The following is a 23,036-nucleotide window of genomic DNA, read 5'->3' on the forward strand; positions in this document are numbered from 1 at the left end:
TCTGGCTCCTTGTCAGAAGCAAAAGAGAAGAACGACCTGAATTAACTCTGGAATAAAATGAAAACTATCATGCTCAAAGACGCTCACGCTTAAACAACATATTCCAAGAAGTCAGTGTCAGCTAAGGCTATGGTGAATGGAGAAGTTGTTTGAGTTGGCAAAAAACACACCACACAGTGAGAGAGTGGTATGGAAACTGAAGAGTAAAGGAGAAAATACAAGGAATTGAGTAAGATTCAAAGGCAGACTTCACCGCTGCCAGATGCTGTGACTGTAGGAGGTTTAGCACTTGGTAATTGCCTTGTTCCGTTCATTCTCCTACTGGACACTGTCAGGACAAAACACTGAGCTAGATGAACTATTGGTTTAACTCTGTATGGTCATTTTTATGTTCTTAGCACAAGAGTAAATACAATAGGGCAAAATGCAAGGAACTTGAGTATTATAAAGAAATTAATATTACAAAAGCTATTCTCACAGCGGTCAGGCTTCTTACTAAAAAGTTTTCCCCCACAACGCATCATAATCTACTACACTGTTGAGTTTGTCTGTGTGTGTCTGTTTGTTCAAGAACTCCTCCTAAATGGTAAGAGCTATGACCACCAAGTTTGGTAGGCAGCTTACTCTTATCATAACTTAAAGTAAGGTAAAGGTTTGGTTCTGCCAGGACAATGAGGTGTGCCTGGAACCCATATGGGGAAGCAGGAGCTATGGGATGGAAAGCAGGGACAGTTATACTGTGTAATGACCACAAGGAGCTAGAGATGGGGATTGTGACAGCTATAATTCCATTGGTGCAGCAGGAGACATGGATGGAGAAAGGGAGCACTATCTATGATATATCTGAGTTTGTCTGTCTGTCTATCCCTGTATTGAGATGAAGTGGCCACTCACTGATCCTGAGGGGGGGGGCGGGGGAGCCATTCCCAGACCCCTGATGAGTGCAGCCTGGTCCCATCCTGTCACCTGACCTGAAGCCAGGAGGCAGGACAAGAGATATAAAAGGCCAGCCCAGAACCTCAGTTAGGCCCCAGCTGCCAAAGGAACATCTGCTCCATGCTCCCCAGCTGAGAGGCTGCAAGGGACCTAAAGGAGACTGAAGACTGGCCAGGACCTCAGACAGACTTGGACCTGGATGAAGTGCAAACCCTGCCAGAGGTTCCAACCTCCAAACAGCCATTGTTAGAGTCCTGGGCTGGGATGCAGTGGAGTAGGTGGGCCTGCATCTACCCTGCCACCCCAACCCAGGGCTGGCAGTTTCTCCCCATTGTTCAAGGGCCAACCACCTGTGTTTGTCAGCTCTCCACCGGAGCTTGGAGACCTGACATCTTTTCAGCCCTGCCTTCAACTAGGGCCTGGGCCTAGTGATTGCTGCTTGGAGCACTTGAACTAGTATTGTTTGCTGCCCTGCCCTGAGCTAGGGCCTGGGCCTATACACTACTACCTCGAAGGCTCAAGCTTCTGAACTGTGGGCCTGAGGGCCAGGGCTGCTTGACTCTGTGCTGGGACCGACTACAGTCTGGGCCACAGAAGCAGTGTTGCAGCTGATTCCCTCAAGTGATCTTATATGTCCAACTATAGCAGCTACTCCGAAGGAAGACTGTGAATGGCTTGCTTGGTTGTGGTTTCCTTCTGAAAGTGTGAAAAAAAACATGGCATCTGAAAATGTATGGACGTTCAAATGGTGAGAAATGTAATATTTTCCTTAGTGATGTATGGTGTGAATCCTCAGTCACCAATGTTAGCTGGCAAGGGAGTGCCAGAAGCAGAATTTAACTGTAAATATAATGTCTTCAGACACAGTTTGTGAATGTTCACTACAGCATTGCCATCTATTTAGAAAAAATCCTTGAAAAGGTGCCTACTGTCACAAAATGCTGTAGGTCCCTCTTGACAGCACTATAACACATCTTCCCTGCTACAACCCAAAAGGGGTTAAATGAACTAAAGTAGAAAATACCAACCACATTTCAAGTATTGTTTTCTTTTACTCACCCAACAGGACCACCTGCTTTTTTAAAAAGGTCTTCAGAAGAATCTGATCCTGAAAAGAACATATCAGCTGTTAGCACTCGGGTTGAGAGCATTCAAAAAGCAAACCAGGATTTGCCATGGTTTCAGCATGCTATATTCGCACAAGCGCTTACGCCCTGCTCTTTTTCACAGTTATTTCCGCTAGTACAATGTGAAATGCATCTTGTTCATGCAAGCACTTTAAGCTGAATGTAATTTCTCTGTGCAGATACACTGTAGCCCTGAACACAAAACCAATTTACCAACACCTTCTATACAAATTCAAGTACTGAAAGAAAAGTTCTGACCTTGGTTTCTAATTTGTTACCCAATACAGAAAGCACTGTGCAGTGTCTAAAGCATGAGACTGGAAGTGGGGAGCTCTGGCTATATTTTAATCCCAGCACAGGCTTCTGTGCCTCAGTTTCTCCACCTGTAAAAGTGAGATAATTCTGCATTCCCATGCATGGTGTAAGTCTAAATTAATTAAGAACACAGGAACTGCAATATGGAATCAGATACGAAGTCCACTTAGCCCAATATCATGTTTCTGACAGTGGGCAATGCAAGCTGCGTTAGAGGAAGGTGACAAAACCCCACAGTAGGCAGATGTGGGAATCTTCCCCTAACATTAGTTCTCATCCTGATCTCTAGATGTTAGAGACTGGCCTAAACCTTTAAGTACAAAGCTTAATTACCATCATCATTTTTAACACATCTGGGTATTCTTGATATGTATATAACTATCCAATCCCTTCTTGAATTTTCTTAAATTCTTGGCCTCAGTCTTACGTGACAGAGAGTTTTATAGTTTAAATTAAACATTTTTTCAAACGATTTCCTCTTATCATTGTTGAATTTCCCACCCAATACAATTAAATGTCCCCTTGTTTTTCTGTTATGAAACTGAGAGCCGCTTAAAAACCAACATTTGTGATACACAGGTGGAAGATGCTATACAAGCATTATTATGTGTAGGATTAATACATTTACTCACAAAGGGTCTTACCCAATTCAATGTACACTGCTTCATCAGATTCACATTTCTGCCTTTTGTTTCGGAGGGAACTTCTCCTGACCATGTTGTCTGCGACCTGGGCAGTAGTGTTAGCTTCCTGCCAGTAAAATAGTACAGAGGAAGTGGTTACTGCAAAAACCAAAAGTAAGCCCATCAAGCTGAATTACATAGCCTGTAGGATAGTCACATGTGTTAGGGAGTACAAGGGAGAATATTTGTATCTGTAGACTCTGCACAGTACTTTAACATGCAGTTCACAACAGTGGCTTCAATGGGTTTATTTGAGAAATATTTTGCAATTAATAAATATTCTTGTTTTGTGCAGCAGAAATGTATTTTTTGTTCATTTAACATTTCAGAGTATGCCTGTTACAGTTTTACCACATTTAGCATATGATTTTATTCTATATTTGGCAGATCAGAGAATGTTCTAATGAGCACTAGGAATGAGCTGAGGCTCAAAAATTTGGAAGATATTTTTTCCATTATAAATAGCCAAGAATATTTTCTTCAAATTCATGATTTTACTGCCAAAAAAATTCAACAGTGGCCAGTAGGCTGTAAACTAAACCACTTTTTTAAGGTCTGCAGCTTAAAAATCAGTTCTTCCCCTAATATCAGCAACTGCACTGGAGTAGAAAACCCATCCAACAGAAGCTCCTGTCACTGTTAATCTTCCTAGAGACACAGTCAAGTAGGCAGAAAGGCAACATTTGAAAAAACTATTTTCCAAGGTTATTACAAGCTATCACAATGTCAAGTAATTTTCTTTTATAGTTTTTTTTTAGGTCTGCAATGTTCTTTTAATAGTCAGTCATTTAGGATTAACCATTATACATTAGTGAAAAAACCTAGCAGTAATTTCATAGCAGTAATTTCAGCAATGATATATATTACAACCTTTGATATTAAAAAGTAATGACACCATTTTATCCAAGCAACTTCTTGAAGGAGAAAGTTATTCTACAGGAAAGATCATACATGAATACTTCCCATGTCCAGCAAATTTAAGTCAAATGGTCATTTAAAAACCAACACAATATAAGGACTTTGGCTCATTTAAATTAACTCAGAGTTGCACTTCTAAATCACAAGTCATCAAATAATATTCCAGATTAAGGTGAGATTGAAAATAAAGAGAAATTACCAAGGTAGGATCCTCTTGCTCTTGTTCTTTAACTTCTGTAACTCCTTTTTGACGGTTTCTGTAGCCCTTACTTTGGATGATGGACCCTTCCTTCCACAGGAGCTCAGTAGAATTGGTTTCTACAGGTTTTTTAGAAAAATCCTGACTGTTTAAAACTGAGAAATGATAAAAGAAAGGGTTTTTTTTTTCCTAATATCTTTCTTCTGCTGCAACCACTGTCAACTATCCATGAACAACCGGGCACTAATACATCATGTGCAAGAGCAATAGAATTCATGACTGTACCAATTATACCTTGTACGTAATGCTCCAAGCCACACAAAAATTTATTCACTTACAGCTAGCAATGGCCAAATTACTAGCATTAATTTTATACTGCAGAATTATCTTTAACCAAGATTCATGAGACATTCCATACAAACTAATTTACTGAGGCTCCCATCTTACACAACAATGTGCCCCAGAAAGCTGGTATGATCATATACAGCAGCTTGCAGGATCAGAGCCTAAAGTGTAATTTTTAAATTATGCAAAACAATTAAAAAACCTGAGAGGAAACGTCCACCTCACTGATCAAAACTTCGTCCTATAAAAATGTCCTAGGCAAAAATATATATCTAAAAGCCTACCAATCCCAGTGTGTTAGAAAGTATAGTTTCATATCAGAAAATGATCATGTACATTTAATATGTAATTATTGCAGTGATTCACAATTCAATCTCATTAGGCAAATAACTCTTGGTATCATAGTTTATTTAAAATAAATAAGTAGAAGAAACTAAAGAAACCATAAGAGGCACTAGGGATAGCTGGAAGAGGAAGCAGGGTAAGACTTTTGATAAATGGTTATAGAATTAAAATTAGCTAACACAAGTTCAGACTTCTCAGATCAACATCAAAACCATGATCAGGTGTCACCATTCCACACACAGACCTGTCCACAAAGTCATAGGATGCGATTTTCAGAAATGCCTGAGTGACTTACAATCCTCAATAACAAGGCACTTTTGAAAAACCCAACCCATGGAGCTTTACGTTGTCACTATGGCATTGGACATATAATTTTGACACAAATGACGAAAAAGTTCAATACAGTATACGATTGCAAGCCATTGGAGACATGCAATACCTACACTTGATTCCAGTGTCAAGTTCAAAAGCATGGATAGTTTCCAGCAGCCCTTCAATTAGTTGTTTAAATCTTGGATTTTCCTGTAGACTTCTGAAACAAAAACAACCAGTGTGTGTAAAAGATGAAGGCACGGCTAAATTCTGAATAGTTCCCTTAGATTCTAAGTGAAGCAAGATGGAGAGGCATGGTGTGCAGTCAGGTACTGTATGTGGAAAATGAGGTCATGCTAAGAACAGTATCCAAGAAGTAGTGGCTTGATTCTCCAAGATGCTATAGCCATTATTACTGTAATTAAAGTCTTAATCACTTTGGAATAAACCAAGAGTTGGTACACATTACCCTTAAGATCTATACTTAATTATTCTAATGTAGCTTTAGCACAGAAACTGCCTGTGATGTTTAAATAATTAAGTCTGAGACGTTTTACAGCACAAACATTTCCTGAGAGGAGATTTTGAACAATGTTGCTGTTTTGGAGATGGTCACAGAAAAAGGCGAAAAGATTATTATATTCTTCTACTCCCATTTTTTGCTCCTTCTTGGGGAAGATATTTGCATAAGAACAGCATCTTCTGTTTCAGAGTTCCATCTGCTCTTTCACTATCCAACAAAATACATTACCTTTTGGTAACATCAGTCTTGCACAGTGGACAACGTGCTAGGCCTTTTTTCTTTTTGCTGAGAAGTTTAAACATACAGAATCTATTTAAAAAAAAAAGAAGAATCATGCTGGTAATACATTTTAACAGAAGGAATAACTTTTCTAGAAAGGTACACCCATGTGGATAGGTTCCCCTTCCTTAGGATAACCTCACACCTTTACAAATCTGTCATTGTCAAGCTGAGTACTTAAATTATTACTACAGTTTAAACCAAATTGAGCCAATTGCTTCTGAAATGGTCTATAGAGCTGCAGCTAGTTCTCAGTTGAAATGAATTTTCCTTCTCTTGAAATAGCTAACTATTAATTTACAAAGTAGTCTACTCCATTTGCAACAATAGGAGAGAGTATGCAAAGAGATCTCTACGGACTGAAGAAGCTTGAAGGCCCACCTGCAGAATATATGGTCACATTTTGTTGAGACTGGCTCTTTTATCAACTCCAAACTGGAAGAAGAAAAAAAATACAGTTATATATCTGAAAAGATAATATGACAAAAATATAAATCAAGGCAAAAACTTCACTGAACTAGAAAAAAAAATACATAGCTTTTGCCAAGAAAGGCAGAATATTTAACACGATTTTTGTCTGAGCACTAGGCAATGTGTCTGACTTTGCCAGCTGCACAGTTTCTTGCACAGGATTTGTTTCACTAAAGCAATTCCTTCCTTCCTTCCTCTCTGTCTAAGAGGTATGGTTTCTGGAGATGCCAGTTCAGCATGGCAAAGGACACTGACCCCTGGTGGAATGCAAGCCTTAACTATACCAATTCCACTGAAGTTCTGATGTGTCCCTCACTCCTGCAATAGGAGGATTTTTCAGAAGTGCATTAAGTGATATGACTAGCATCTGCCATGTACAGGATAGGGCAGATTGCCTTAGCCCTGCAGGGCTGCCATAGGTAGAGGGGCACTCCAGTGCAGCTGAAACAGTCCTGCATGTGCAGCAGCCCAGGGGATGGGTACACTGGGGAGACCACTGTAGCCCCGCCAGGCGGGAACAGCCCCTCTGGACTGGCTGCAGCATCCCAGTCCATGGTGCACCCAGGGACACTGTGGACAGGGGCTTCTCTGACTGGGCTGGAGTGCCACTGCCCATGGCACTCCTGGGCTAGCTGCAGACAGGGACACTCCAGCCAGACCAGAGCAGCCCCCGTCTGAGGCAGGGAGAGACCACTGCAGCCAAACTCTGCCCTGCCCCCTTACGCGTTTAAAAGGTTAACTCCTTAAACAGCATTTTACTTCCCTAGTAGAGGGATATTAATGGTTAACTGGAAAGCCTCACCCTACACAGATGAGGCTTCCTGGTTACAGTTAACTGGTGGGTGCTGCAGCAGGCTGCTGCAGGCGGGAGACTACTCCAGCCCCACAAGGCCCACCACAAGTGGATGGTGCTCCAGCTCAGACAAAGCAGCTCTCATCCATGGTGTGCCTGGCTTGGAAGCACTGCTGGCAAGGGCACTCACAGCCTGGCCAGAGCAGCCCTGGTCCAGCACACCACGGGCCAGGTCACTCCAGCCTACCCATCTGGGTTGGAGCAGCACGCATAACTACCACCCTCCCCCCCAGTCAGTGTAACCAGTTAACTAATTAAATGGGATTTTACAACACTAGTCATGTATGATTCTCTTTTCCCTTTTTTCCACCCCCGCCCAAAGGAAAACTGCTGTGTGTGGAGTAGTTTATTCTATTTTAAAAATTATTTATTGATATCAATGTCACATAAAGTCATTGTGTTGTGTGTTTACGTTAGAAAAAGCCAGATCAAAGATGTGACCCCTGCATTTATAGCAGATGGTGGAAATATGTGTTGTGCGTCTTAGTTACTGTGGAATAGCCCCCTGTGAAAATTGTGTCCTGCACAAATCACCTTCATCTTTGCTGGCCCACAGAAACAAAGCTTTCATCTGCAGTCCATGAGATTCAGGGATCTTTTAAAAATCCTGGGCTCAAACCATTCACTGCCCTGAAGATAAGGGCTGAGTTTTTGAATCGATATGGTAGTACACGGCAAACCCGTGAAGAGAGCAGAAGACAAGTTTGATGTTCTTGCTGTAGCCCACGTTGCTTGGGATGTGGCAGCCCATCTCCCCTACTGGTTGTAGTTTCCAGAGGACCAAAAGCCTCATTTCCAGTAAGGCAGCTTTCCCTTAGCCTGTGGAGATGGGAATGAGTCTCCTAGAACATGTGACCCACAGATGTTACCAAATGAGAATTTAGAGTTTGTGAGGAACACCAAAGCACTCCTAAACTGTGCACTGAATAGTCTGCGTGTGTAACTAATTAATGAAGACTGCTCCATGCTGGAAATGCCTCAAAAAGTGCAGTGACTATAATGGTTCTTGTATCTTGACTAGATTAACTCAAAACTCTGAAGCAGACAGACAATACCCACTTGGCTACAACCCTACTGCTTTTTAGGTGTAGCACACTGAGCAGAAATCAATACAGTAAACTCTTTCATATCTGGCAGCCCCAGGACAAGGAGTTTGACAGATATTCACATATTCTGGCTAACAGAGGGGTATACCTGGCAATGCATAAACAATGAAGAAAACCAAGACTGGATATTAATAAACAAACAAAAATGTACGCAGAGTACTTTATTTACCAACAGTAGTACTGTACACTGTAAACTTTTCCTGTCTTTATTCATATTTACTCTCACTATACCATATTTATGAAAAACATAACTAAAATTTACTTATGGTTAAAATGCTGGGTATTTGAGAGTTCCAGATAATAGAATGACAGATATGAAAGTTTACTGTAATTACATTCCAGCAGTAATTATAATCCGAAGGAGGCAGACAGCCTGCAAACAAAAACTCAGAACACAGGAATAGTTCAATACATAAAAATCTGAATGGGATTGACACCATTCATGTAGTTTACCTTATAAACACTTTGCCTAACAGAGACCTTACCTCCTCTATTGCATCTTCTATTAAAATGTCTGAAGTTATTGCATTGTGTTTAAGATATTTTTTTCAGGATGAAATGTTTCATAATGAACTTCACCCACCCTACTTTGGATTGGTGAAGGTTCATAAACATAGTAACATTATTACATGATTGGGCAGGTCCTAAATTTCCAATATTCCATCCAAAATTCAATATAGGATACGTTTTAATAGAAATTAAGAACTTTAAAGATCTCCTGCCACTAACTCAACTTCTCCCTCTCCCAAACAATGATCACTAGAGGGAAGATATCATGAAATAATTTTCTAAGCAAGAAAGAGGGGAAGGAGTAAGAACAAAAAAAAACAAAAAAAAAGGAATTAGAAAAACTATTCTACTGGATAGCCCTTCTCCAATCTGTGATTTTTAGCACAGCAGTTATTTTCCCTTTGCTGTATCTTTCAGACTTTTAATATAGCACGCCAAGTGGAACAGTATATTTTTTGTGAGCATGGGCAGGTGGAGGTCAAAACAGTCAAATCTGCGCTAGCCTTAGTACTCAAATAAAACAAATACATATAACAGGAAATTATAGTAGCAAAATGTAGAAGCATTCAACACATAACTTGCTTAAGTCGTTTTAGCTCTTTTTCATCTATTAGTAAAACATGCAAAGAATTACTTCAAATATGAACTCACTTTAAGCCCTGAATCCTTTGTTGTTACAGCTTTGAGACACCCTCCTAATGGATTTACTTGAACGGTTTCCATACATTAGACATATTAAAGTCAGCAAGTAAAACTCACCTTCAACATGTGGAAAACATCCTCTTTATTTATATAAAATGTCCTACCTCTAGGCAGGCGTGGTGTTAACAGGCCAAGTCATGCTGTGAAGCCCTTAAGAGCTTCACAGTTCTTGTATCCACATCAGGAAGAAAGATCATTCAGAACCTCAGAAATTAGTAACATGTAAGAACAAGCTAAGCATTTTTGTTCACTGCTACCATTCTTCTTTCAACGGCTGCCATAGAAATAGATTTCGGCTCAACAAATCACAGTGAATAATATAGAGAAGAAAAACAGTCTATATAAACTTTGGCAACTACCACTAATGACTCTCACTTGATCAAAGCAAATAAAACAGTTTTCACTGCAAAACAGCCTAAATAATAATGGTGAACAGCAAAACCCACAGGAACAATAGCCATAAAAGCAATATCTGGATTAATTTACATTCCTGTATCCTTAATTTTTTATGATCCTTCTAACTTTGAAAATTAATAATTTGCTACAGTGATAAAGAATGAACTGTACACTTTTATGACTTAGATTCTCATAAAAATTCAGAATAAACGAACCCAATCCCCACAGTACTCATAGCTTTTTGCTCACTTTAGAATTAGCATCATGTGAGATTAGTAAATGTTGTGTAATCCCAAAAGTACTTCATATTGCCATCTACTGCTTCTCTGGCTTTGTAGTTATTAAATTAAACTATGCATTTTCCCATGGTTTATTCTTTAGCCTCACATAGTTCTCCCATCAATGAATATGTGACAGTTGCACTGGGAAAAACTCCCTCCCTCCCCACACACCCCAAATATTCTACTTTGACTTTGGGAGCTCCATACCCACATGGAGAACAGAACATGGCAGAAAATGTGCATCAGGCAAACCTGAAAGCAAAACCTTGACAACAGCGTTGGATTATATTTTCTCTCTGAACAATTATGACCTTTTAATTTTTGCTGCTCTCAAATGGTTCAGTAGGTACTATCACATTAAGAAATTATGTAGTGATTTAGAGATTTACCAAAGAAGCACCACCATCATTACACCCTACACGCTCCAGAAGAGACAGTATAGTGACACTTGATTACTCATACAGAATAGAATCCTGTACACTGTTGTTTTACAATGGAAATGATCACATCATATTAGTCTAATGCAGTTTGGTCAAGTCATTTTCTAGGCACTGGGGTAAAACCTACATGTTAAGCTTGTTTAAATTCAACTCAAGTCTTTCATCTATGAACTGTGTACTGTTATATGCAAAATTTACCACATATGATTCTTTGAAATTAAAGAGTCTATCCTAAATCTATCAAGAAATCTGAATTTCCAGCTTTAACACTGACCCATAATACTTTAACATGCTTGTTTTAAAGAACTATGGACCTTGTGTAGAGAAACAGGCTGGATTTAGGCTCTCCCACAAGCAGCGCTTGGATCCCAACAATTCATATTTCCCCACTACTGAATAGTCACTGGAGATTTAAGCTTCCTTGTTAATAAAGGCAGGATTGGTTAGAACAAGTGTTTGTTGCACCTGCCTAGATGCTGTTTTTAACTCTTCATGCTTAGATCTAAGCAGATGCAAGTGTTTTCTCACTATACTCTCTGAGATATAGAAGCTTGGACCTCACATAACCCAAATACTCATTTTCCAAATGGCCCCAAGTATTCTGTGTTTTCTTTTATTTTTTGTGGTTGTGCATAGATTAAGTAGTGTTTAAATATAAGAAAAAAAAAGTGAGTGAGCAATTTGTCATAATTCACTATATAGTATGAAGTCCAGATTATTCCCTGGTCCTACCATATTGGGCACTCCAAGTTCTTCTGCATAGCCAAGAGCACACTTTGCACATCTCCAATGGCAGCCACAGATAAGTCCATGCCTCAATTCCAGACACCGTCTGCAAAAGAAAAACAGCATTGCAATTTATTTTGGCAAATAATATCTCATGCACATTTGCCTGCAATGTGAACATTACATTAACATGTACAATGTACAGTGTGTTAGATTCCTCACAGAATTTGTTGGATCCTTGCTCTGAAGTGTTTACAATTGAGAATATAGATTTCACATTACATATGAAAGTGACTGGGGCAGAATGATGAGGGGAAAAGTAACAGAAATAAGACCATAGAGAATCTCAATGAACTCATTATATTAAAAAAAGCAGTCGTGAACTCATGTATACTTCTTGAGGAAAAAAAATTCAAGCTTTCATTTAACTTATGAAATAGTTTATTTCTTTCAGGCACTGGGGCAGGTGTGAGACTTTAGGAGGGATCTGAATGCAGGCTAAGTGATACCTTAGTAAATAGGTTTCAACAGACTTTTCTAAACGTAGAGCCCAGAGATTTACGTGAAAAGTTAAAAGCTGACATCTCTAATGGACATAGACATGAATGTAGACTATACTGAAGAAGTCCTGTGGCACCTTGTAGACTAACAGATATTTTGGAGCATAAGCTTTTGTGGGCAAAGACCCACAGATGGAACTGACTCGCCGTTTTGAAGGCCCAGATAAGAATCTGAATTTAATATGCTGAGGGCTGGTGAACAAGTGCAGGGCTTTCAGACTTGAAGGAAATACGCTGTTCTAGCAGCTAACAAGGAAATTATTTTGTCGACTGAATTTTTGACAGAACAGTAACAGATGACGTATACATCAAGAAGAGAACATTATAACACTCTAAGCAGGGTACACAGAGGTCTTCCAGGGGACACCTAGACTTTTGCCCAGTTTTTCCAACAGGTGACATTAAAAAGAACTAGCAAAGTCAATAAAAACTAAAATGTCATAGAGAACAACATGTTTATTCTGCTGTATATGCTATACGCTGGAATGTAAGTACAATATTTATATTTCAATTTTTAAAAATTATATAGTAAAAATGAAAAAGTAAACAATTTTCCAGTAATAGAATGGTTTTACACTTTTGTATTCATATGTCTGATTTTTGTAAGGAAGTAATTTTTACTAACTTGGGGGTTTGCAAGACAACTCAGACTCCTGAAAGGGGGACAGTTGTCTGGAAAGGTTGAGAGCCACTGGACTGGACCCTGTGCTCTTCAGAGGAGGTACTACTTCTTACAGTGTGTAAACACTGTGCCTAGCTCAACACAGTCCTCCTCCCAGATGTGGCCTCTCTGCAAGAAAGTGGGATGGTTCCCCCAGCCAGAGATCAATATTTCCTGCTCTTATTAATTGCATCCCTAGGACAGAGCATTTTTTTTAAATTAAATACCTACAGAATAGAATATATTAGAGAGCCAATCTAAAGTTTCTAATGGGAGACATGCATAAATAATGCTACTTTTATTACTGTTGGCTAATGGTTCCAGTCCAGGTCTATAGCTAAGTAAGCAGCAATGCGCATCATTCTCAAACCCTCTTGGCTGACATAGCAGACTTGGGATCTGGAAAACCTATTAGTTCACACAAGGGATACAATCAGCTTTTGGAATTGTGGGCATCAGGGCAAGAGTACACAGTTCAAAACTGATAGAACCCAGTGTAGCTCTTACAGAAAATACTGGCTATATATATGTAATTGGAGGCCAGAAACAAACCAGGACATATTCATAGTGACCATTCAGCAGCAAAATCAAGAGACACTAACACGTCAGATTAATGTTAGCATGAATAATGAAATTAAGATTTTGAATCAAAATCTTTGCCACATTATTCTGGGGAAGGCAGTTTCCAGATATGAGACATTTCACTTTAAATGATTATCAGTTCTGATGCTCAGACAGGTGAGGAGGCATTGTCTTCAATTTCCTCTTAAGTAAGGACAAAAGTAAACAGGAAGTCCCATGCAGGAAGAGAAAGACACACAGCCTGGCCTTGTGCTCACAAACAGAGCTAGTGAAAGAGGGGAGTGGCAAGCAAACAAACTGCAGAGCTCAAGGACAATCACAGCAGCCACCTCTTTTAAAGAGATACAAAGAGTGCACACAACAGAACAATGACTGTCCCGATCTTCCTTGACAAAGATTAGGCCCAGGCATCCGACCCAAGAAAGTAGAATGGTTCCCCCAGACAGCTCTCTCCTGCTCTTATTAATTGCATCTCATTCCTCAGACTCTCTCCCCTTCCAATGTTCCCTGTAGGATGAGCACTTGGACAACCACCCAGGAGAGAGTCAGGGGCTGCCCAGCTCATTAGCAGAGCACCCACAGCCAGCAGCCTGTGTTTCTATTGGTGGTGCACATAAAGTTTATTTCACTCAAGGACGGAATAAAATTAGAGGGAACACTACACCCTTCTCCCATACCTTGTCAACTTAGGTCTTATCCCTCCAGACCGTCCCACACAAGCCCACACCCTGAGCCTGGCCCCAGGCTCTCTCCCACTACCCCCAACGTGGGGCCTACACCTCCCCGTCCAAAGTCCCGCAAGCCTACAGCCTACCCCCAAGGGCCCTGTTCCACGTAGGAGCCCTATACATCTAGGGCTTCCCCCTCGTCTTGCCCCACATATACCGGCCCCCACCCTCTGCCAGCTTAAGTTTCTACTCCACAGGCCTTACCTCCTGGGGGGACCATGCAAGCCTAGGTCCTGCCCCACACATGAACGCTACCCCCAAGCCCTGCCAACTCAGAGCCACTCCCACTGCCCCCACACATTCCCACATCCTCGCCCAGGCCCCTCTCCACCACCTGGCTCACTCGTTCTCCAGGCTCCTCACTGGGTCTGGTTATTTTGGCGCTTCGCGCCTTTTCCATCACCTAGGAAACCACCCCCCTGGTAGCATCCAATCACCCATCGGAGTCCACCTCACGTGGAGAAAAGAGCTTCTCCGTATTGGCTACACCTCAGACACATGACGCTCACGCACCCGGAAGTGAGTGAGAAGAGCAGTTGGTTGGCTGTGCTGCCCCATGTGACTTTTGGGTTTGTTTATTCCGTCACGGCGAGGCCTCGCGTCCGTGCAGAGCTGCAGTCTGCTGGTGAGCGGAGTCATGTCTGGAGCAAGGCCTATTCGAGAAGGTACATGGCGCCCAACTTGAACAACGACTCCCAATAACCACAGCGCCCCATCCCTTCTGGGGAACCGTAGTAGGTGAGCCCGAGGCACGCTGGGAGTTGTGGTTCCACTGGGGAATGGGGACCACTGTGCATGCCGGGACTTGCCAGCCTGCCGGAAGCGAAGGGGGATGGGAACCCGGATCCAGCCTCCCGCTTCCCTTCTCTGTTTATTGTTGTGGTGTCCGAGGACGTGGCCCCGCCTCTCTTAGTAGAAACCAATCAGACAGCGGGCTGCCATGAGCGGCGGGCTGGCAAAGCCAATCAGGTGTCAGCAAATGCTGCGGAGCCAGGTGAGGTGAAGCCGCCATGTTGGGATCCGCAGTGAGGGGGCGCCAGGAGTCTCCCGTCGCCAAGCCGCCCCCTTTCCCCGCCGGGACCGGCCGCGGGCGGGTAGGGACCCCCAGCCGGCGATAGTTCGGCTTCTCACCGCGGCGTTCGTGGCTGTCACGCCTAACACGCCTGTCCCCCGGTTCGGTTCGGCCCGGCCCGGCCCCGCCCTTCCGAACCCGGCCCGGGCAGGGTGCGAAGTTCGGGCAGCAGCTTACACAGGGCCCGGGCTGCCCCAGGTCTGGCGCTGGCACTTAGGTGTGACTGGACCAGCCTTATGTGAAATCCAGCTGGGGGCAGCTGTCCGGGGAGCGGGGCCGTGCCTGGAAAGCAGCGGGGCCCTCGCTCAGCTGTGTGATCAGCCGGTCCCAATCCCTTCCAGCCTCTGCAGGAGTGGGGGAAGGAGCCGCTGCCAGTCGCCCGGCTCTGCCCTGCAACGTAAACAGCTGTTGGAAAGGTGGCTGCGCGTGTCCAATGCTGCCTGGAGCCAGTACTCCCGTGGGCCTCTCTGTGGGACGGCCGTTGGGCACAGAGAAGTGGCTGAGAACTCACTTGTCCCTTTTGTCATGTCGCTGCCATTTGTATAGGCAAAACATTGCTCATTCCTGCAATCACAACCCTTTCTGCAACCTTGCATACTAAGGGTTAAGTTCACTATTCCAGGGAAGTCAGTGGGATGGTATCCAGTTTCCCCAGAAGAGAATTCGGGCTGAAGTATTTTAGAGTAACAGTTTTTCTTTTCCCACAGTCCCACAGCATGGAGCCCCAGGTAATTCTCAATGTGAGTTTTAAAGGTGAGACTCAGAGTTTCCTGGTTTCAGATTCACTCAACACTACCTGGGCTGATGTGGAAGCCATGGTGAGTTTTGTATTTGTATTGATGGATCCTCCATGGTACTCTGTCTCTTTCCAACTTTCATAACATCTAGGAATTAAAGAACATGTATGTTTAATATACACAATTATGTTTCTTTTGAGAAAAGCAAACTAAAGGGAGTGTTAAAATAGATTATTGCCACTGTAAAGGACTTCGTAAAGTTTCTTTTTTGATGTGGTTAAGGATGAGATCGTTGCTACATCGATGTGATATATTTTTAATTGTATAGCTATGGTGGTCCAGGTTGTGAAGTGAAATATCTTGACCAGCATAGATGCATCACTAGAAGCCCCTAAAATAGATGCAATGACAATGGCAAAACTTCACTTTTAGTGGTCTATCTTGTTTTCTTTGGTGATGGCAGTATGGTGAAACTGCAGCTTTTCTGCTTTGAGTTGCATTCTGACTAGGAACACTTGGCTGATATGGTATGGAAACGGCTTTAATAAATTTAATCTAAAATTCAGATTGTTTTGAATGCTAATCCAATTTGGTTATATTATTTCAAAATTCTAGTAGAGAATTATTATTTCAAAATTCTAGCTTGGTTAATCTGTGGAAAACTTTAAAAATGAAGGTTCTGTTTATTTTCTCCTCCCTTTTCAGCTTTGCAAGTCCTAATCTTGTTAACATTTGCTTTTTGTTTCTTCATCTCTCTAAATTCCACCAATCTCACTCTCTTTTTATTATTTACTGTTTTCTAAAATGGGTTACAACTAGATCGTTCTGGGGTGAAATATTGTTTTGGCTTGTCTGAAAGTAAGAAGTAGTGTTTTTTTTTATATCCGTTTTTTTTCCCCCCCACACTACTAACAGTTACTAACGACTCAGATGTAGGCTTTTCCCACCATTAAGTGCATTGGCTAGTCCTCACCCCTTAATTTCCCTCCCCACCAAAATAGATCTTGATGATTCTTTTCCTTGGCTATGAGTGGTTTTCTTCAAACTTGATCTTTGTTCTGAGGTGCAAGTGGAAATGCTGGTGGAAGAGTTACAGCTTCTTGTTATGCTGGTGTTTTTTTATATACTGGTTTGCCCTTTGGACACAAATGTTTATCTTGCATATAAGCTGTGTATGAAGACTTTCAATCACTTTTACCAATCTATAGGTCATTTTGTAAGTAACTGGTCACTGAACATTTATCTTGGATTTGCACTTCCAACATTTTCTAGTTAGCCCTCCATTAGGATAGCAGTTTGGAGGAATTTGCAATTCCAAAGCAGGAGTAATGCACCAAATTCCTTTTCACCTGCAATAACTTTGCTTGTTCTATTAATACCAGAAGGTTGCATCTTGCTATAAAGGACAGTTATCAGTGTATATGTTTGTTTTGCATCATTGTCTAAGACTCATCTATTATCTTTAACCTGCCCTTCGGGTAGAGGCCTACTTTACAGCTCTCCTACTTGTCTTCAGGAACTGAACAGTACTAACTCCCTTGAGAGCTGCACTTCAATCTTCTGGAAAGATTTGTAGCTCAGAGTCAAAATACAGTATTGGCATGACTTGTTTGTTTGTTTGTTTGTTTGTTTGTTTGTTTATTCTGAAATCCCATTTACTCACAGAGGGAGTGAAGGACATGAGTCAGCTACAGCATTATAACTTTGTTGTGATACTTTTGTGTGCTGGGGCAGATGCTTCAAAGCCTTCCATGCTGCAGTTTCTGGTGGAGAACTTAGTAGATATTTTATAAATAAAATGGCAACTATAAGCCTGCAGTGAAGGATTCTATCAGGAGTGCTGAGACCACTTTCCAAAGGTGTTGATTCTGGGGCTGCTTACTGGGGACAAATGTATTTATTGTCCTGGTCCGCTACACTGATTATAGTTATATCACTGAGGATGTTGCCCATTTCTCAGGAAACTACTATATGAGAAACTTTGCTTTCACTTGTTTTCCATCCCAACTGTGTTTGTTTTTTTTTTCTGCTCAGTTCAGAATTGTAGAAACCTAGCACATATTTAATTATTCCTGTTGCCAACTGGAAAGATTTTAATCTGCTTCAGAAAAGAAAAAGATTGTTTGCGTATGTAAAATCATAATTGTAGAAACACACATGCCCCTCAAAGACTTAATCACAGTAGGAAACATCTACCTTTGATCAAGGCTCATTTGGAATCATCCAGGGCCTTGGTAATGCAAAATACAGAATGACTTCATCAGACCATTTTCCTGAATCTGAGAAGACCTTGAAGTTAGAGCTTCAGTGTGGTCCCACAGAGCACAGCATCAGGCAGTGGGTACTGTAGAAGTAAGGTACTTTAAATCAGGGTCTTCTGGAAACTCAAGGGGCGAATGTAGCAGGAGTGTGAAAAAAGGCTCTTCACGTGAGTAAACTGTGTCCTGATTGGTTGTTTGCATAAAAGTGCAGGTGCTTAAGAGTAGTTTGCCTCAGCCTCTCTTCATTGCAGGGTATTTATACAGAATAGTACTGCTAACCCTGTGTAAATCCCATTTCAGTGGAAAGGTTGCTAAATGAAACTTTGTTTTAGGTACATATTAACTATGGAACAGGGAATCAAAGGGGAATATTGCCCTTGGTCATGATAGGTATTTAAATTGTGGGAGGCCTAAAGGAAAGGCAAAAAATTATGGATGTCACTTGACTGCAGAAAAATGGATTACATAAAATGTAATTCATCTCAAATGAGAGACTATGGGGGAGAGAGAATTAAATCATCTCCCCTATAATAATTTTGACTAGTTTAGAATTACCACATTCCTGTCTCACTATGTATTTTTATTTGCAGGTGAAAGTTTCATTTGATCTAAACAACATTCAGATCAAATACACGGATGAGGATAATGATGAGGTACTCATGTTATTGATGCCTGTTGTGTGTCCCTGAACATCAGTGTGAGGCCAGTAACCAGTTATGGTTTGTAGCTGGCCATTCAAGCAAATGGTCTGTATTTGACAGGTCAGAGTTCACTCAGTTTGCCACTCTGCACCCCCACATGCAGGACTCACTGGGCGGGTGTCCCTTCTTGTAAATGAGTAACAGAGCGAAAGCCATGCTAGTCTATATACTATCAAAACAAAAAAGCAGTCAAGTAGCACTTTAAAGACCAACAAAATAATTTATAAATAAAAAGCTCACCTAATAGATGATTTTGTTAGTCTTGTAAATGAGATGTTCCTGCTTAAAAAGGATGGAAAGTTGCTGCCATCTCCCATAGGCCAGTGAAAACCTGTCATAGCTTCATGCTGTTGTGCAGATGGGATGTTCCTGTTTCTCAAGACTCGCAGGGATGTAGCTCCTTGTTCTCAGATGCTGCAGAGCCGTAGCTCCTTAGTTCCTGCTGTATCTCATGAACAGCTTAGGTTTATTTCTATGATTTGCAGCATTCAAATTCTTTGAATGTCTTATTCAGACTCCACAATCACCATAAAGTGATATTCCCCTACTTCTAATTGTTCTTTTTGAGTAAACTACCTGTATGGCATAACCCGACCCACTCACTGCCTCTGAATGTATAACTGGAGGGTTAGCTCCCAATTAAACTCTTGGATAGCTCCTGAATGCTGCTCCTGTTTGATGGCTCCCAGCTCTTCTTGTTTGCTAGGAGAAAAGCAAATGCTTCTGGAAGCTTAGAGTAAGCACCCTTTTTGGTACTTTACTTTGGCAAACAGATCACTATTGTGTTGTCTCCAGGGAAAAAAAAAATGACGGGACATTTTAAGGCACACCTAAGAAGGCTAGATGCTGCCTTGGTTAAACTTCATTCCAGAATGCTAACTCATGACTCCTTGCCCATGATCTTCAGAATCAAGAGTGTATAGTGATGAAATCGGATGTGTCTTAAGCAACAGATTACTATCTTTTCTGTGCACACTTACTAATCAGACAAACTATTTAAGACAAGGCTGGCTTGTGTCTAATCAGTTGAGTTTTACACCTTGAAAGGTAATAGGTCAGATTGTGCTCATGTGATTGGACCATTGATAGAAACAAAGACAAAATTAAATCTTAAAATTAAAATTAAATAAAAAGACAAAGAAAAATTAAATCTTTTTCAACTTGCTTCTAATAGACAGGATTGTGTTTGTGTTCTAGTAGTGCCTCAAAACCCTCAGGTGGGGATTGATACACAAATCTAATAAAACCCAAAAAGTGTAAAATCTTGATCAATAACAAGATGCAGCAGGACCAAATAACACCTGACTGGAGGTGAGGATGAGGTAACAGAAAATGTTTCTGAAAGTCTGAATAAGGAATAATTTTATTTGAATATAAAATTTGAAAAGTTGGAACATATGGGTAATTTTTAATAGGGAATATTAAAAATGTGGTGGCCTTTTTGCTCATTATTATTCCTCTTCACAGGTTTCTGTCAATAGCGAAGGTAAGTTGTTGTTTCTGTTTTTCATTTTTGATTTGTAATAGCAGAATGTAGACAGTGCTGAGTCAGGGCATTTCTCTGGTGGAGAGGGAGCATCTGCTTCTGAAAATCTATAGCTCTGCTTTTGTTAAGACCCTTTTAATCATCCTTATGTTGCCTGCTTGGCTGGATATCTATAGAGACATGGTTTTAAAAGTTTATTATTAAAAAGCTTGTGGCATATTGGCTAGTCCCGTTCATTTCATGGAATTGTTCTGCTTTTGTTTTGTGAGAGTGACATCTGATCACTCTTTCCCCTAAAGTTGTGTAGTTGGGGAATCTATGTTTGGGTGCTTACTGGTGACTTTATCATGATTCTCACCCAAACTCTTTACAAATGAAGGGTTGTTTGGTTCATCATGACTTCCAGTATCATGAATTTCTACATTGGTAGGTCCCAGAAGACCTGAGTGTCAGGGATTTTTAAGGGTTTCTGTTATTGTCCATAGGCTGACTATGTGAAATGGCTAGAACTGAAGAGGGGGATGTTACATTGCCAGGCTTCAGGTGCATATACTGACTTCTGTGCTGCTTTTGGAAATCGCTAAAGGCCCTTTAAATCCTATTGAGTCCCAGCGGGAAAACACTCACTTTGTGACACAGGATTGAAAGTAGCATATGCTGATTTCCCCCTTGTTATGTCTGGGACATGGAAATATTTACACATTTCTGCTTTTTTTTTCTTTTAGAGGAATACGAAGAAGCTCTGAAGGTAACTGATTCCTATGATCTTTTAATATCTTCAGAAAATCTCTGCATGGAAAGGGACTCCAAAGCATGGTTTTACCACATACAAGATCCAGTCCTGCATTCCTGAGTAATGTAAACTGCAGTGGTGACGACCTTAGCAGCTATATCTAAGGTTAAATTCTCAGAGCAGCTGTAAACAGTAAACCACTTTTTGTGGAACTAATGGACTAATCCTTCCATCGGTTGGTCCAATTTTGAATACGAAATCTGTAAGTGAAGTGTAACTATTATAAAGAAAAGGAGAACTGTGAAGTAATCTCCCTTCTGCTCTGAAGTTCTCTGTAGTCATGCTGTTTATCAGCTCAGAGAAACTGTTCTGCTGTGGATTTAACAAAACCTACAGATGCTCTGTCTGCTTTCCTTTCCATTTATGTTACGACCTTCTACTTTTTTTTTTTTTTTAAATGTGGTAATAGCGACCAGCTGACTGTAGTCTGGCATGTCACTTGCTTTTTTTTGGTTTTTCAGCCATATACTTGTGTGTGTGTGTGTGTGTGTGTGTGTGTGTGTGCACCCGCGTGTGCACACATATTTGTTCGTTGACTGAAATGGAGAGAATGGAAAGTGTGTGATCATGCACTGTTTACTTAGATTGCAGTTACGCAAGGAAACCAGCTCCAAATGAAAGTGTATGAAGTAAGCTCCCTTCCAAGTGAAACTTCGTATTCCTGTTTCACGCAAGTTGGCAAAAAAGCTGGGTCAGGAAAAACATCCATTTCCAAAGATGGAAAGAAACCTCTCTCTCACTATTCCATGCTTGCTCACGCCTTAGGGCAGGACTTAAAGGCTGAAAGGGAGACAACAGAACAGGTAAGATACAAACTTGTATAGTAAAACAAATGTTTCTGAAATGTTTAATTTGCTGATATGTTACTGCAGGCTGGTAATCTTCTACCTGTATGTGAGATTGTCACAGTTTTGCCCCTCAGTTACACCTGTTCAAATCCACTGACTTCAGTAAAGTTGATAGGGTGTAATTGAGCAATTTTTAGGTCTGATATTAGCATGAAGGAGTCCTTTATGTTAAGGACAGAGCCTTAAACATTAGAAGAAGTGTGATTATTAGATTCCTGAAGTCTTGATTCCCTATGCAGTTCTCAGCTACAAACTATCTGCTTTCATAAGAAGGGCCATACTGGGTCAAACCAAAGGTTCATCTAGCCCAGTATCCTGGTTTCTGACAGTGCCCTAGAGGGAGTGAACAGAACAGGTAATCAAGTGATCCCTCCTCTGCCACCCCTTCCCAGGTTCTGGCAGACAGAGGCTAGCAACATCATTCCTGTTCATCCTGGCTAATAGCCATTGATGGAGCTATCCTCTATGAATTAATGTAATTCTTTTTCAAACCTTTTTAAACTCCTGGTCTTCACAACATTGTCTGGCAAGGAGTTCCACTGTGCTTAATGTCAAGAGATAATTCCTTTTGTTTTTTTAAACCTGCTACTTATTTATTTAGTGATTTCTGGTACTGGTGTTACAGGAATAAGTAAATAACTTTTTTTCTTTATTTACTTTCTCTATAACAGTAACGATTTTATAGACCTCTGTCATGTCCCCTATCCCCTTTAGTCTCTTTTCTAAACTGAAAAGTCCCAATCTTATTAATCTCTCCTCATATGGCAGCCATTCCACACTCCAGTCACTTTTTTGCCTGTTTGAGTTTTCTCCAGTGCCAAATTTCTTTCTCAACTTTTTTCTCTGTGTATTTTTCTCTGCTTTTCAGTGAGTAATTGTGCATCTAATGCTAATAATGGAGAAAGCTTTCAGTGAGGTTTTAGTCTGATAATTTAGTATATGAAGACAGTGGCTTGCTGGTATGGCTTCTAGTGGTCTACTAGAAGACACTCTTTTTTTATGATAAAGGGTATTTTAGGGGACTATGTTCTCAGCTGTCCTAGCTGGTCACTTATGGAGGTGGGTGGGAGGTATGTGTTCAGAGTTGATATTTTTGCTGCTTAATCTCAAATTGATGAGAGACATAATTTCCTGACCTGT

General features: G+C 41.0%; 2 protein-coding genes across 8 annotated transcripts in view; one reads left to right on the forward strand and one right to left on the reverse strand.

Annotated features, from left to right (window-relative positions):
• BRCA1 (BRCA1 DNA repair associated) overlaps positions 1–14,582 on the reverse strand; it is a 56,441-nt gene extending 41,859 nt beyond the window's left edge. The window contains exons 1-8 of the mRNA XM_074979373.1: positions 14,333–14,582; positions 11,474–11,573; positions 6,364–6,417; positions 5,932–6,012; positions 5,312–5,400; positions 4,179–4,333; positions 3,023–3,128; positions 1,996–2,044 (exon numbers count right to left, since the gene is read on the reverse strand). Of these exons, the coding sequence (XP_074835474.1) occupies positions 1,996–2,044; positions 3,023–3,128; positions 4,179–4,333; positions 5,312–5,400; positions 5,932–6,012; positions 6,364–6,417; positions 11,474–11,553 (614 nt within the window). The 5' untranslated portion in view covers positions 11,554–11,573; positions 14,333–14,582. The remainder of the gene's footprint in view (positions 1–1,995; positions 2,045–3,022; positions 3,129–4,178; positions 4,334–5,311; positions 5,401–5,931; positions 6,013–6,363; positions 6,418–11,473; positions 11,574–14,332) is intronic.
• A 36-nt stretch (positions 14,583–14,618) lies between these two features.
• The window catches only part of NBR1 (NBR1 autophagy cargo receptor), a 28,587-nt gene continuing 20,169 nt past the window's right edge, over positions 14,619–23,036 (forward strand). For 5 of the 7 annotated variants that reach the window (XM_074979374.1, XM_074979375.1, XM_074979376.1 and 2 more), the window contains exons 1-6: positions 15,003–15,092; positions 15,778–15,888; positions 18,659–18,721; positions 20,237–20,255; positions 20,981–21,003; positions 21,633–21,851. In XM_074979374.1, coding sequence (XP_074835475.1) covers positions 15,009–15,092; positions 15,778–15,888; positions 18,659–18,721; positions 20,237–20,255; positions 20,981–21,003; positions 21,633–21,851 — 519 coding nt within the window. In that variant the 5' untranslated portion in view covers positions 15,003–15,008. Of the gene's footprint in view, positions 14,737–15,002; positions 15,093–15,777; positions 15,889–18,658; positions 18,722–20,236; positions 20,256–20,980; positions 21,004–21,632; positions 21,852–23,036 lie in introns of those variants that run through there. The other 2 variants (XM_074979377.1, XM_074979378.1) reach the window with 2 other exon arrangements.

The sequence above is a fragment of the Carettochelys insculpta genome, chromosome 28 (genome assembly GCF_033958435.1).
Source record: "Carettochelys insculpta isolate YL-2023 chromosome 28, ASM3395843v1, whole genome shotgun sequence".
NCBI classification, from domain to species: domain Eukaryota; kingdom Metazoa; phylum Chordata; order Testudines; family Carettochelyidae; genus Carettochelys; species Carettochelys insculpta.